At 37.0% G+C, this 16,622-nt stretch overlaps 1 protein-coding gene across 8 annotated transcripts in view; it reads left to right on the plus strand.

Annotated features, from left to right (window-relative positions):
* Positions 1-13,278, plus strand: part of MARK3 (microtubule affinity regulating kinase 3) — a 108,725-nt gene extending 95,447 nt beyond the window's left edge. For 3 of the 8 annotated variants that reach the window (XM_037901010.2, XM_037901012.2, XM_037901015.2), the window contains 3 exons: positions 3,003-3,029; positions 9,527-9,571; positions 12,721-13,278. In XM_037901010.2, the coding sequence (XP_037756938.1) occupies positions 3,003-3,029; positions 9,527-9,571; positions 12,721-13,066 (418 nt within the window). In that variant the 3' untranslated portion in view covers positions 13,067-13,278. The remainder of the gene's footprint in view (positions 1-3,002; positions 3,030-9,526; positions 9,572-12,720) is intronic. The other 5 variants (XM_037901013.2, XM_043550231.1, XM_037901014.2 and 2 more) reach the window with 3 other exon arrangements.
* Positions 13,279-16,622: the final 3,344 nt, after the last annotated feature.

Consider the following 16,622-nt stretch of genomic DNA (forward strand, 5'->3'; position numbering starts at 1 on the left):
CTCCCCCCAAGCTCCCATTGGCTGGTTGCCAGCCAATGGGACTGCGTAGCCGGTGCTCAGGGCGGGGGCAGCGCGCGGAGTCCCGTGGCTCCCTCCCCTAGGAGCTGGACCTGCTGGCTGCTTCCGGGGCGCAGCGCAGTGCCAGCCAGGACAGGTAGGAACTAGCCTGTCTTAGCGCCGCAGCACCGCCGACCGGACTTTTAACGGCCCGGTCGGTGGGGCTGACCGAAGTCGTCAGGGTCCCTTTTTGACCGGGTGTGCCAGTAGAAAACCGGAAACCTGGTCACTCTATATAAAGCTGCCCTAATTTTTGAAAGAGTCAGCCTAGCCTAAAAGCTCAGTTTAAACAGAAGCCTGCTCAACTCTTGAAAGATTTATTTGTGTGGCGCTTAGTTTAGGCATAGACCTGACTTAGTCTTAAACGTTATAGCCTGCCCAAGGAGCTTAGCCTAAGCAGAGGCTTGCTCCTGTTTTGAGGGTTTTTACTTCAACAGGAAGTTACAACGTTCTGAATTTGCCATTGGTAACTTAAGTTTCTTCAGCTCCCACAGGAACTAAAATTTAAAAATCATATTTTTCATATACATCTTAAACATTCCAGAATTCTTTATTTTCCTCTTTTTGGTATCTGAGCTGATGACCTATAGTTCATGCATGTTAGAGCACTGCATGACATTTGTGTGTTCATCTTCGAGCTTATGGGTACTTTTTTTTTGCAGGAGTGAGGCTTTGGGTACTATCCACACACCTTCTGATTCTCTCCCTACCTCTGTTGTGCCTTTAGTAGCCTAATCTTGCTAAATGATTTATAGACTATTCCACTTGAATCTTTGACTACTTGTTTTGTACTAGGCGTATACCCCACAAACATTGACCCATTCACTTACTTTCCTTTTTTTAACCTTGTTTACACTATTTCTCACAGTCTTCTATCCTTTCTTCAGAACTATGTGGGCTAAGTCAACCTAATGTTTCCTTATATCTAACTAGCGATTCCAGTATGGGGAATTTTTGCTTTAAAATGTAGAAGTTTTCTTTGACAAATCCAAGGTGCCTCGGTCTTGTATTTGGTAAGCTTTTGCCCTGCTCCAAGTTCTCCCCTCTCTGCTGTACATTATTTTGAAAAATTACCAGGTTAAAGAGGGGAGATGTGTGGAGATTTTTTTTATCATTAAGATGTCTATTTTTATCTCAGTAACTTTTACCTATAAATGTTGGCTTAGAAAAAAGCTTTATTTATTCAAACATTAGATCCTTTTGGAGCATCTTCTTCTGTCTGTACTATTGCTAGTTTTATAATGCCCTTTCTTAATGTTTCCATCTACCATTAAAAATGTGGATGTATTCATGTACTATGAATTTGTAAGCTTTGAGCCCTGCTCCTGGAACCTATTAGCGAGCATTCTCAATTATTTAGAATATAATTAAGCTTGTAAAAGCTTGAACTCTGGTTTTTAATTCACAGCAAAATAGCTTTTGGCCAGACCCCTTTTGACAGGAAATAATTCCACTGTCTGGGGATTATTTAATAAACTGCACAAATGAAATACAAAATCTCAATTTCTTGTTACATACTATGTATTAAGTATGCATTCAGAAGCCCTGTTCAGAATCAGGCCCCCATCTTGCTTGGTGCTGTACAAACTCATAGAAAGGCACCCCATCCCTAAGGACTCAGCACTTTGTTTCTTCTTTTTCACCTTTGCAGAAAAACATCCTTTTAATCTTAATCTTTTCATATCCTGCTTCATTTTTCCTATGGGTAAACTCTTGTGACAATAAATTACTTATATTTCGGAGTGGGCAATTTCACATTTTTGCCGCTAAATATAAATGCATCATTGAGGCAGTTTGTGACAGGTTGGGTCAAAGAGACCCCCTTGGGACTGCCACCTGATGTGCTGACACTACCTCTGAGCCCATTTTCCCTGGGAGCTTGGGACTTCAGAACCCTGCCTTGTTGAGCCAGACACGCTAGTTTGCTCTAACACAGGCCCAGGGTCTGAACTATGTCCCCCAAAAGCTGCAGACTTAACTGAACACTGCTTAGAAAGTGCTCCTGTCTCTAGCACCCAGATACCCAGTTCCCAATGGGATCCAAACCCCAAATAAATCCGTTTTACTCTGTGTAAAGCGTATACAGGGTAAACTCATAAATTGTCTTCCCTCTAGAAGTGGTTCCAAGTAATGACAGACCGAACAAAATAGATTACCAAGCAAAATAAAAAAAAACCACGCAAGTTTAAGCCTGATACAGTGAAATACAGTCTGCTCTGTGAAAGAAGTTTATTGGAACATCTCTGAGGGTGAGATTTACCTGCATTTAGTTTCCTACTGCATTAGGCTTAGACTTGCATGTTTTTGTTTTATTTTGCTTGGTAATTTATTTTGTTCTGTCTGTCATTACTTGGAACCACTTAAATCCTACTTTTTATACTTAATAAAATCACTTTTTGCTTATTAATTGACCCAGAGTAAGTAAGTAATTCTTGGGGGAGCAAACAGCTGTGCATATCTCTCTATCAGTGTTCTAGAGGGAAGACAATTTGAGTTTACCCTGTATACGCTTTGAGTTAATGAAAAATGAGTTAATTTTGGAGCTATTCAACTACAAAAGTTGAAATTTTTTTTCCTATCTGAAATACATAGGGCAATAGACAAAAAATCAATCCCTTTGTAAGTGCATACAGTGCTACAGTTTACGAATATTTTTAAACTGGTATACATTTAAATTCATAATATTTAGTGATGACTCTCTTCAGAAGAAATGTTGGAATGCTCTCAGAAGGAAAACAAAGTTGAAAACAATAAAATTAAGAGGAAGTTTCCTCAGCCCTGAAATCATTCTTCTAATCTCAGAATAAATTTGAAACTTCTTTTTTCCAGGTGCATTTAAATATGAAATCTCATTGTTATTGCATGTTTCACTTTTTGAATGAATTTTCAATTTAATTGGTACAAACTTTTTTTGTTAATTATTGTTTTGGCTTAATTTCTTTTAGAAACATGTCATTCAGGTTTATCAAAAGGTAGGATTTATTTATATTTAAAGAAGTGGCTCCTGCAATTAACATAAAATTTGGCTTTCTAGCCTTGGTTTTCTAAAAACTAAACTTTCTGCTGAGAACTAAATACTTTCTTCCTTGAAAGGAAAATATAGAAGGAAATCCATTGACTAATGATGATACTTAAGCATCTGTGGCACCTGTATAACAAGATGCAAAGCATGCCTTGTGCACTCTTCTTTCTTTGATAGAGTTGATAGTACCAAAAATAATTCTGTTCTTTATACTAATACACTTAGCATGCTAATGTTTGAAGAATGACGTGTTTGGTAACACTGAAAAATGTAGACAAAACATAAGGGCACAAATGTGTAAAGGTAAGTGATGCTCTACATACTTTATCCTCTAATTTTCTTTATTAGGAAAATTCTTATCAAAATAGTGTATTAGTAATTTGCTTCTGGTCATAACAAATTTAGACATTCACCAAATTTGACTTAAAATTACAAATCACTTGAGAGATTGGAAGTTTGCATGAGGGATGAAGGATGTACATTGAAAATCTTCAAATAAGAAGCATTTTGTAGAGTACCCAAAGCCAAATTACTTCCTCTTAAACTGTCCAGCAGTGACATAAATTGAAGCACTTAATTACAATTTATAGATAAACAAAAGCACAAAAGTTATGCAAGTGCATTGACAAAAGGAACCAATCTTGGAAAAACTATCCTACATAGAAAGGTTTTAAGAAAACAGGCAGAACTGATTCTTCTTGCTTTAATACTGGCATAAATTACAAGTAATTCTGTTGAAGTAGGTGAAAAAAGAGCCAGGCACCCTATTCTCAAAGCTGTATTGCTTCAGCACTCTTCTCCTAGTTCTTTGGAAAGCCCAACCATCCATAAGCTAAAACATGGAAGAAAAAGACCAACAGGAAAAAAGCTACCAAAATATTCTAAAAATGAAGCATGATGGAAATAAAAATTTTGACTTAGAAATTGCTTACATCCGTATTTTCTTCAGAGAATAGAATAAAAAATAAGGAAGCTTGAAAAAGACTCTGTTCCAATAACTTCATTTCTTTCAGTATAAAACTCTAAATTCAATTTCACAATGAGAAACTAAAAGTTGTAGGAAGTCCCTCTGAAAGAAATATTGCTAGAGCTACTCACAACTCTTTGGTCAGTGAAGACTTCTAAAACTTTGAAACAGCTTTTTTATTTAGCTAAATTTTCTAGTAATATCCTACAGTAGCCTTTTAAGTGTTGCAGAGCTTCTCTGGAACGATACCATGCTCAACTGTTGAGAGAAGAAGTTTTGATTCAGAAGTGCCCGCCCCCCCAAAATTCATTTCGGCCCAACATACTTTACTTTAAAAATGGGCATCCATTTGTACTTTCATTCTAAAGGTAAAATCATCACTGATATTTGCAATTTGAAGTTTGTCGTACTTTCTTTAGGCAAGCTGTGATATTGTTAGGATATAAATTTAGTTAATTCCATTAGGAACTGTATGTAATTCAACTCCAAACTAGCTGCTGAAGTTCACATTCATTCAAGAAAGTCAGGCTGTGAAAAATACCCTGCATACTAGACTTGGAATTGTTTCTTTGTTTCAAAACAAATCCTAGTATTACGTTACACTCCCTCGTAGTGCTATGTCTGGGGCATTCCCAAATGTGAACATATTTTAGAATTCTTTTATTGGATTAGTTGTCATCGGCATTAATTGTCGGTTTACAGGAGTGTAAATTGGGAGGAGGAATATACATGGACTCTTGTAGTTTTATTTGTTGCTCGGGTAGATCAGAGAAGAAATTGAGTGCCAGCAATCTTGTACACTTGACAATAAATAAAGGCAAATTTCTTAACTCAGCGTGTAGCCTGAGCCACCGAATTCTGAACAGTTGCAGAGGTCAGTGTGAGTTCTGTGAATTGCACAGGGATCTGAGATTGAAAGAGAGGCTTTGCCTCTTCCAAAGCTACGGCTGTGGCTACTGTAAAACATTAGAATGTTAGTTGAGCAAATAAGCTGATATTTCCACAACTGGACACTCTTTATAATTTAATTGTAAGCCTTTACTGCATTTTGAGGCAAAAAGTGAGATGCATCGGTTAGTCGGGAAGTTCAATTACATTTTATAACTCGCGTTCTAGTGAGTTACCTTTGAATAGAAATATGGTACTGTAATATAAATTGCAGCAGTGGTTCATGTAATTGCAGCAGTGGTTCATGTTCTGATAGTAACTTTTTCAGGGTATTCTTGTTTAAAGAGAGACTTGCGCAACAATGCACCTCTGAATTTTTCTTTCTATTAGTAGATGTGTATGTGCGTGTGACTTCCACCAGTGTGCCTGTCTCTCTCCTTCTTGTAAGCAGGCATTGAGTGAAGTGAAATACATTGTTGCCTATAGCAATGCTACTGATATTTATTTATTTATTTATTTTACCAAATTCTTTACCTGCTGTGAATCTAGTCTACTGAAATGTATTTTATTTTAACATTGGAATTTATTATAGTTGCCACAAGGATAATATTACAACCTCACTTGAGAGAGCTCGGCAAATTCTGAGTGCTACACATTTCATTTGTTTTTTAAAAATTAAATGTTAATAATAGTGCACTGCATTCTGATAGGTTTTATATCTCTCATATCTCATGTAACATTAACAAGATACTATACAGTGTCCTTGCATATCTGTAGGGATGCCTGTATGTTGTGGAAGGCTAATTTGATACTTGGATAGCAAAGGTGTGTTGATATTTTGATAGCTTTTTTGTTGTAGAATCTTTTCTTTAAATAAAGGTAATTTTCCTTGAAAAAGCAGGTTGTTTTCTTTTATGTATAAATTAATTAAATCTTATTTTAGTAGACTCCTTCCATTTCCACTCCCCCATAATCATTTATGGCTTTTAATCAAGCTGTGAAATATTCTTTAGACAGTTTTTATTTTTTAATGTTTCACTGGGTTTTTAACTGAATATACATAGAGAACACTTGCAATGCACAAAACATAATTTATGATAGATATACAGAAGAACAGTACTACGTCAACATATCACTTATGCTATTGACTACTTTTCACATACCATTTAATAAAAGTAAATGAAGTGCTGTAGGCATTGTAATACAGCTGTGGGCTTAAAACAGAAAAATAAAATATAAAATTACTCTATCACAAAACTAATTAGCTTATTAGTTAGCTCCTTTCTTTAACACATTATCTGCTCAATAGTCTTCAGTTATAAACCAGGAGTTTGTGTTCCTTTCAGTACTGCAGACCACATTGGCAACTTGGAAGCCTAAAAGCTGTATCTGACTTGGAAGCATATACAGTATTATAAATGACATATACAGTACGATTTTAATCAGAAGTGCACTGGTATATGTTTTACTTACAGAATTCTGTAAGTTTGCATGGTGCTTTATAGAGCATAACCATGCTTCGAAGTCCAAGGGGGAAGGAATATGAATGGGAAGACTGACACTGCTTCTTTGAAACTTCATGCCAGTTTTTATGTTGGAGGTCACACATCATGGAATGTAGTTTTGAGTGTTAAATGACCTGGTATATTTATTGGTTCAGATTTTAATTTTTAAGCCCATTCACAATTATAAGTACTTCCAAAAGAGGCTTACAAATAAGAGTACTTAACTCAAGTTGTATCTTGGTGCAGGTGTTTAGTGAATACCTTTGATTTCTCTAAATGTAGATTGAGTATTTAGAAGTTGGTAATTTTAACTGAACTTCAGCCTCATCTGCTAGGATCAGCTGAAAATAGGTCTGAAACCAGAACAAACCATTTTTGTCCCTTTGACAGTATGAACTTTTGAGTAAGCTAATCTTGAGGTTTCTTGTATCATTCACTACAAGGATGACAGGTCATACTCGTATTTCTTGAGCCTTTGTTGTCAACTGAGAAAGTGAGTCTGATGTGATCTATAAATGCTTGCAACTATAAGCAAAAATGTTCTCCCCTACTTCCAAGGAACAGATGCCTCTAGTGCTCTTCAGAGAGTATTTTTGAGTACAGCACTTGACATTTTGTCATCTGAGTCAGGAAGTGACTTCAGACTTACAGAGAGAGGAGTTTGCTGTGCCTTCCAGAATGAGCCTTCCACAAGATCCTTTGCAGGTCTACTTTTGAAACCTCTGGATCTGTTCAGCTTTTATAGCTTTCTCTCTTCCCATAATTCCCCATGCTTTCACTAGTGTTCCATCCCCCGGAGAGAGTGATGTAAAGAGCAGCCCAGAGGTCTTAACTTGTACACCACAGACCTAGTAGGCTTTTTCCATTTCTGAGTTCTCTAATATCCATTCATTCTAGAGAAGCACATCAGCTTGACATATCTACTAAAGTGATTATAAATATTATTGGCATTTTAATCTGTCTTTGACAGGCTTCACAATTCAGTAACTAAGAGAACTAAATTATTTTACTGACCAATATGGACAAATATGTTGCATAGCTTAAAATGATTGTCTCCATCCTATATTGCTACAGGTGATGATAGAACTGTCTCTTCTTATAGGGCCTGAACCTGCTTCCACTGATACAATGGAGAAATACACATTGTTTTTAATAGAAGAAGCATCAGGCCCTTAGTTAAGAAACCCCTTAGAATAGTCGTTGAGAGAGGCCTACTCCGGACTGCCATTGTGGTCCTATACACTCTGTGTTGACATAGTATTCTGGCAATAATCTGAACAGGACTCTTGCTTCAGTGTGACCTTCATTTAGCCCAGATTTTTTCCCTTCAAGATTTTAAAATAAGACTGCAGTGTTGAGACACTTTGAAATGTGATTCTGACCCCAAAAAAGTAGCCGAGAGCAGTGTTCCTGTATGCCTGCAACAGCATTTTGTTAGTATTAGTTCAGGAAAAAGTTTGATTTATTGTTTCTTTGGATTCTCTTCTATATACTTGTGTGTAATTGTTTTATGTAAAATCTTGCTATAAAGAAAAAACAATACGTAAAACACACCTTGAAACTCTCCTTCTAGTTTAAGGATCTTCTTCTTTTAATCATGTTCTCTACCCCCTTCCTAGTATTGTTTGTTACATCCTGTCTTTAATCAGATAGTAAACTCTTCAGGGCAGGGACCATATATCTGTCGTACAGTGCCTAGCACAGTAGGCTTCTGATTGGGGCTTTTGGGCACTGTGGCAATATAGAATACTGGTTTACCTGTAATTCCTTATCTTCACTTTAACTTTTATGTTCCTTAAACCTGTCTCACTACTTTCTTGCTGGTTTCAGAGTATTACAGTAGCACCTAGGGACCCTGGTCCTTGTTCACAGTCCCTGTTCTATTCAGGTTCTTATACCATTCCCTGCAGAATAGCATAGGCGCACCGTATCCATTTTGACAGGGATGTACACGTAGTAAATATAGAATTCCTGCCACATAATTTATAAACCTATGTTAATAGATTAAACGTCACTGTGAAATAGTTAGGATTGGTATACAACATACGTGACTTGAACCCACAAAAGCAAAGAAACTAAAAGCTACATGACAGTACCTATGTTCCCAAACCGGCATACACTTCATCACCACAGCTACCATACACCACAGATGATGCACCACAGTTTTAACTCTCCCTTCTCATCCTCACACCATTTACCAAGATGCCCTAATCTACTATGATTAGTTTGGTGTGTTAATGTTGTGTATACGCCTGGGGTGAGATAGGCATGGGAGAAAGTAGCCAGGTGCTTGGGGGAGATTTTTCCACCTTGATTCTGTTTTGCCTTGAGGGTTGCTTAAATGTAACATTAATATATAACAGTGTTAAGTAACTTTTCTGCCTGTAATCTTTATATTGCTTAATTTCTTTTACTCTTCTGCATATGTCTTCTGGAAGATGAGTCCGTGGTACAGGAATTCCGAAGAATTCATATTCAGAGGAATTTTACATATTGAGAAACCTTGAATTTACATTGAAATTTTTCTTATGCTAACTTTAATTTATAGCCTGGTTTAAGGGAGGGTGGGAGAAATTAATAAGATGATCATTTTGATCTACAAGTTTCACTGTATTTGATCTACAGGTATGGGTGTGCATATTAAAGCTGTTTTTAATACCATTGTTCTCTTTTATAGCTTAGCACTTTAATTTTAACAATAATTAGTATATCTTTGTTTACGCTGAATTAATAAATTTTACATATTTCTAATTCAACATTCTTCCCCACTGGAATCTTAACTTTTAACTTCATGTGTACGTGTGTCAATTTAGTATTAAAATTAATACTAAAAGTATCTACTTTTTAGAAACTGAGGCTTATAAATACATATTGTTTTGGTGGGCAAGACATTTGTGGTATTCCAAGTTTGCTGTGATCTTGAAAATCCATTGAATCGTTGTTGCCTAAAGTGTCATAACACAATATATTATAATTACGGTATCATTAAAATATTGCATTTAGCAGCTATTCAGCTATTATATATGCTAGTGTAAGATTTGTCTTCTCTTTCCCACTTCCTTTTGTTTCTGCATTCTTTTCAATGAGGCTCCCGACTGAATATGAGAGGAACGGGAGATATGAGGGCTCAAGGTGAGGGTAATGATTTTTGTTTAAAATGTTACTTAGGTGAGCTTGAACCTTTTTCCCCCTGTTTATGTGGCTCAGGGGTTCTAAGCAGCAGGTTTTGTTTCCTTTAACTCCACGAAACTAAACCAAAAAGTCCTCCTGTCTGCAAAACAGTGATTAAAGTATTGAGTGACTTGGTTCTAAACTCTTCCATTTTTCATGTTGCCTTTTCCCTATATGTATTTCTGCATCTTAGCAGCTGGGCAGGCAGGCAGGCAGCCCCCAGTGAGACTGCAGAATGGCTCTATAATCCAATATTGGAGGGTGCTAAAGTGTGTGGATGTTTGTTTATTTTTACCCTTTTCAAGGTTATGAGCATAATCTCTGACTCTACCAATCAGCTTGAGGCTGCTCCTGTGAAAGAAAGTCTCCGCTATGATAACTCACAGAATTATCAAATAGGTCATCTTCATGCTGAATTTGTTTAACTTTCTAATCAAGTTTTTAATTTTATTCAATACTTTTTTCACAATGTTCTGCCAATACGATGGTACAGAAGTCTGTTTCATATAACTAGAAACTGTTCAAAAAATGTCCATAAAAGGGACTTAATTTAGTACTTGTTAAAATACTTGTCTTTGCAACTGAGGATGTGAGGGAGGTTTGCAAACCTAAGCCGCTCTTTTTAGGTGACCAATCTAAGGAACTGTCCTTATGTGGTGTCATTAGAGGAGGTTTTGGAACAAATTGATAAATTAAACAGTAATAAGTCACCAGGACAGGATGATAGTCACCCAAGAGTTCTGAAGGAACTTAAATGTGAAAATTGCAGAACTACTAACTGTGGTTTGTAACCTATCATTTAAATCAACTTCTGTACCAAATGATTGGAGGATAGCTAATGTGACACCAATTTTTAAAAAGGGCTCCAGAGGTGATCCCAGCAATTACAGCCCTCACTTCAGTACCAGGCAAACTGGCTGAAACTATAGTGAAGAACAGAAGTGTCAGACACATAGATGAACATAATTTGTTGGGGGAAGATTCAACATGGTTTCTGTAAAGGGAAATTAGGCCTCACCAATCTACTAGAATTCTTTGAGGGAGTCCATAAGCATGTGGACAAGGGGATCCAAAGGATATAGAGTACTTAAATTTTCAGAGAGCCTTTCACAAGGTCCCTCACCAAAGACTCTTAAGCAAAGTAAGCTGTCATGGGATAAGACGGAAGGTCCTCTCATGGATCGATAACTGGTCAAAAGATAAGAAAAGATAGGAATAAATGGTCAATTTTCAGAATGGAGAGAGGTAAATAGTGGTGTCTCTCAGGGGTCTGTATTGGAACCAGTACTATTCAACTTATTCATAAATGATCTGGAAAAAGGGGTAAACAGATGATACAAAACTGCTCAAGATAGTTAAGACGCTGGCAAACTGCAAAGAGCTACAAAGGTATCTCACAAAACTGGGTGACTGGGCAATAAAATGGCAGGTGAAATTCATTGTTGATAAATGCAAAGTAATGCACACTGGAAAACATAATCCCAACTATACATATAAAATGATGAGGTCTAAATTAGCTGTTATCACTCAAGAAAGAGATCTCTTCCAATTCCAGTATATCTTTTTTGAGATGGGGTGACCACATCTGCATGCAAAAAAGATATTTTGGAATTGGATAAAGTTGAGAAAAGGGCAACAGAAATGATTAGGGGTATGGAATGGCTTCCATATGGGGGTTGATTAATAAGATTGGGACTTTTCATCTTGGAAAAGAGACAACTAAGAGGGGATATGATAGAGGTCTATAAATCATGACTGGTGTGGAGAAAGTAAATAAGGAAGTGTTATTTACTCCTTCTCATAACACAAGAACTAGGGATCACCAAATGAAATTAATAGGCAGCAGGTTTAAAACAAAAGGAATTATTTCTTCACACAATGCACAGTCAACCTGTGGAATTCTTTGCCAGAGGATGTTGTGAAGGCCAAGACTATAACAGGGTTCAAAAAAGAACTAGATAAATTCATGGAGGATAGGTCCATCAATGGTTATTAGCCAGGATGGGCAGGGATGGTGTCCCTAGTCTGTTTGCCAGAAGCTGGGAATGGGTGATGGGATGGATCACTTGATGATTACCTGTTCTGTTCATTCCCTCTGGGGCACCTGGCATTGGCCACTGTCGGAAGACAGGATACTAGGCTAGGTGGACCTGTGGTCTGACCCAGTATGGCTGTTATGTTCTAAACTGAATTATGAATCTTAACATACCGCTGATTTTAAGCTGTATGGTATACCATGAGAGCAAAAATAATCTTTAAAGAGGTTTCTGATGCAGAAAACACTTTTATGCACCTATCTGCATGTTACCAAATTCTTTTCTGTGAAGGTTTCAGTACACAGATTTCAGCTCTCGTTTTAGCCATGTGACCACTAATTCATAGCTGAAATGCAAGAGTGAGCTGATATTCTACAAATTTCTGGAACTCGTCTTCTGATCCATCTGTCTCCACCACCACCAAAACAAGAGAAGAACGTTGTTATTACTATGTGCTTTAATTCTTACATTTGATAGTCATCAAATTTTCCCAATGTACCTTCTGTTGTAGTGACAAGGAGATTATTTTTGTTAACATTAGTTTGGTATGTTAACTTTCTGTATTTTATTCTGAAAAAGGCTCTCCAGTAACTTCAAAAGTTAGACTGTTCATCATTGCAAGTTATATATCAGCTGTGGCCTAAGTCTTTAAGTTGTGACTTAGAGCTGCTATCTTAATGAGGGTTCCAGATTTCTAGAGTTTTCTGGTGCTATATGGCCGAGAATATTGGTCCATGTAGGCTGTAACCTTAATTGAATTACAGGTGAGTGAAAAACTTACCTTCACACTGGTAGTAATCAAGTTTTTCATCGTCATGTCCCCATTTGTTCCAATTGTTGTTCACACTAGTTGTGTCTTGGCTTAATTAGATTGTATGCTTTTGGGGTGGGAACAGTCTTACTGTGTGTATATAATATGCAATGCCTAGTACAACAGGGTCCTGTTCCAAGTTGGGGCCCCTCTAGCACTTCTGTAATACAAAAAATGCACACTGAACATGGCAGTTGCTTCACCAACACAAGATTTAAGAGGCTATTGGTTGTTCTATTAAATACTAAAATGTTTTCTTTCAGTCGCAATGTAGCTGTGGATCAGAAGGATGAAAACAAGGAAGCCAAGCCCCGCTCACTGAGATTTACTTGGAGCATGAAAACTACCAGTTCCATGGATCCTAACGATATGATGAGGGAAATTCGTAAAGTCCTGGATGCCAATAATTGTGACTATGAACAAAGAGAGCGTTTCTTGCTTTTCTGTGTCCATGGCGAGGGACATGCGGAAAATCTTGTACAGTGGGAGATGGAGGTGTGTAAACTGCCAAGACTGTCACTGAATGGAGTCCGCTTTAAGCGGATATCGGGAACATCCATAGCTTTTAAAAACATTGCTTCCAAAATTGCCAATGAATTAAAGCTGTAAGAAAAAGTAATTAAGTTGTAAATTAAGTAGCAATTTCAAGTGTTTTTGAGAACACCGATGGAAATGTATAGAATAATATTTAGGCAATAATTTCTGCATCTTTTGAATCATGATATTAAAAAAAAAATTGAAACAAGCTGCTGAGCTGGGAGGGAGAGTTGGACTTTTTTTTATAAGTGCACTACAGCATTAAAGTTGCCTACTATGTAAAATACTACCCCTTCTGCTTTATTTCCATTGCTCTAAGTCTTTGACAACAAACTGAAACACACAATATATACATTTAAATATGCCTCCTGTTTGTGTGGATGTGAGAATGTACAGTATGTGTGTATAATATATTAAGTATTATATGTAAACTATTCATTGAAAACATCAGAGCTGTACCCATACCTCTTTTGGAGCTAATTTTGGTGCTAAAAATTGAAATGGCCAAGGAGGAAACACTTGGGTTAATATTTAAAATAATTGAATGGTTACCCAGTAAATGCAGTTTTACAGTTCACTGCTGTGTTAAGAAAAAAGTGTGAAGGGTTTGGATTTATGGTTGTGAACATTACTCCTGTTTTTAAGTAGATCTCATGAGATAATTAAACATTCACTTTTACTCAGTAAGTCTTGCATTATACTTCTCCCACTATTTATTGTTTAAGTCTGAATCAGATTAAAAATTAGAGTTGATTTATGCATTAAAATTTGGGTAAATGCTTCAATTTCTCTGTTCATGTTAAACACAAGTGTAAAAATATATCCTTTTTATCTCTTTTGTCTTTCATGACCTTAGTAGAAATGGGTTACCGTTCAGTAAGCTCTACCATTTACTGCTACAGAATGTAACAATGTAGTTCAACGAGAACATCACATTTAGTGTCTTATCTTGAGGTAGAAATGTGTTTTAAAAATCTGACTTGTTGGAGCTTGACTTAGTGACAATTTCAGACAAAGTTCCTACCGTAAAGGCTTGGCCAGTTTCTTCAGAAGAACAAAAGGACTCTCAGTGAATGAGAAGTTCTGGTGAGAATTACCACATGCCTGAGATGCTGTCTTTTACGTTACTGCTGGACATACGTTATCCCTTCCCCTTGAGCTGTGAGTATGCCCTCTTGTTAAAATCCAGAAGTGGAAAGTCAATGTCTGCTGATCACTTTTCGTACTTTAAATGAATTTAATAGTGATGCAAGATACCAGATTGACAGACCGCCTTAGAGACGGAGCTCCTATCATTTGACAAACACAACAGCGCATGTGGCAGTGGTTCTGCCCTCCCCGTACCCCCTGCTAACGCCCTTGCAGTGCCCTCAGCCCCGTTCTGTGAGGGACTACTTATATAGGTGGAAAGAGTTCGATCTCCGTGTCAATTGTATCTTTTGGTCTCTGCTGAGACTGCTAGGGAGTCACTTGCGGTGTGCTTTTTTTAGTGTGTGGAGAGGAAATCTGCCCTCTCTGAATTCTGTCTTGACCAACTCATTTCCTACAGACCACCAAGCAGCCATCAGATGGTACCAACTCTTAGTTGCTACTGACCCGGGATGGATTTGAATCAGAAACCTGGATTCCCCGATCCATTCAATCTACCTACTGATTTTCCCTTTCCTGTATTCAGTTTGCTATTTCACTAAGGATTTGTGTAGATAATACCCCGTATTATCTACTTGACTTTATTTTATATAAATTTAATGCTTATGGTCCTGTTCCCATGCAGCAGTTAGGCATGTACCTAACGTGCTTTAATTCAGACCCTTAGCTTGCTTTTTAAAATTACAGTGAGTTAATATAGTTCTTCATTGTGTGCGCAACTTAGGTTTGACCCAAGGTGCAAATGCAGAATCCCGAATATTTTGCACGTTAAGTTTTGTGATCCATGCTCTGAAAACAAGAATTTCTTCCTTTATACCTCTTCCTCAGTCTCTAGTGACCTTGCCCTAAGCATTGATAATTATGCTAACTAAAAGATAATTATAGTTGTTAAATGCATTAAATATTCCTGAATTTACATTTTTTAATCTATATATATTTTGTATCATGAACTGGCTTTAGAACTCTTGGTGCAGATGGAGTTTGATGAGCTGTCAGTACTCGTGCTTACTTTGCTCAGGATGGTCTTGCCATGAAAACTCCATTCTGTAATAGCAATAAGAGATTACCAGACAGATGTACTTCTCAGGTGAGGATTCACATAGCCTTTAGCTTTCTACGTTAAACACTGCTCAAGGTGTATTCTTTTCATCCAGTAGTGTACTTCCTGTTGTCTTATAATTTAAACTCCATGTTCTGATTAATCATAGCACTTACTGATTGTAAATCTGTATTCAGTGGAAATTCCAAAAGTTTCATATTAAATGTCTCCTGCAATACTCTGGGTTTTTTTATCCGTTCAGTATATAATTGTTTCTGCAAAGTGCAACAGTATCATAAGTTTAAATATTTTTAAAAGTTTGTACTTAAGTATTTTTGTCTTAAAATATATTCAAAAGGTACTTTTAGAAATAATCTGTATTTAAGGTATTAAAATATACCACATGAAGTATTTATTAGCACTAGAAACAGGTTCTTAACAGCTTCCTTCTCAAATATAATATAAAACTGTCAGTTGCAAAAATGTTACGAATGTTCTTGATCATAACACACACAATGTCCTTCATTCTAAAGTGCAGAAGCTTGTAATTATTTGTCTGGTTCACTGGTAGGACAATCACTGAAGCAACTATATTTTGCTTTATTAAGAAGATGCTTAATATAAAGAGATAGGCCTCAATCCTGCATGGTCACTGGAGATCTGTTAGCTCAAGGGACTGCCTGCTGGTATGAGCTGGCAGGGTGGGTCTATAGTTACTTTATATATCAAACCTCCTTGTAATCTGAGTCCAAGATGTGTGTTGTGGTGATAATAGCAGTCCTGGGCACCTCATGAGATGTTGATCCAGGGCTGAGAAATGCTTTTGTAACAGCATTAATTCTGCCCTAGAGATCGGTGTCTCATTTTCTAAAAATGTTTGTTGGCTCTTGACTAACACCCTGTGCGCTCTCCCACCCAAGTCACTGCCAGATCTGATTTTGAAATCAAGCTTTTCTTCCCTTGGCTAGCAGGTAAAAAAATGTTCTGAGTTTTTCATGGTATATTTTAATTACTATATTTTGCAAAGCTTTCTTTAAGTAATTCAATTCAAAATATTTCTTGTCATACATGGAAACTCAAGAGTAAGTGAGAATTAATAAGCTCAACCAAGCTTTTCTCTCTAAGGTTACAATTCATTGAAGCAATCTAGAAACCAAAAAGGCATAGCTCTGAGAGAAATAGCTGCATTTGCCTGACCAGATATGTTTAAGACCTTGGACCATGTTGTGAAGGAGATGGTATATAATTCAGCGTAAAGGGCAGTACTAGCTGTTCCTCCAAACTTTAGTTTCCAAGTATGTTACCACAAACCTTCGTCATTGATATCCCTGAAGGAAGTGACCCCTATAGAAACTGGCCTGGTCGGTGTGGGTTCAAGGAACCTCAGCCTTAGTACAAGTAGCACAAACTCGGGGGTACTAATTCTCTTATTAATCATTT

Source organism: Chelonia mydas, chromosome 6 (assembly GCF_015237465.2).
Source record: "Chelonia mydas isolate rCheMyd1 chromosome 6, rCheMyd1.pri.v2, whole genome shotgun sequence".
Lineage (NCBI taxonomy): Eukaryota > Metazoa > Chordata > Testudines > Cheloniidae > Chelonia > Chelonia mydas.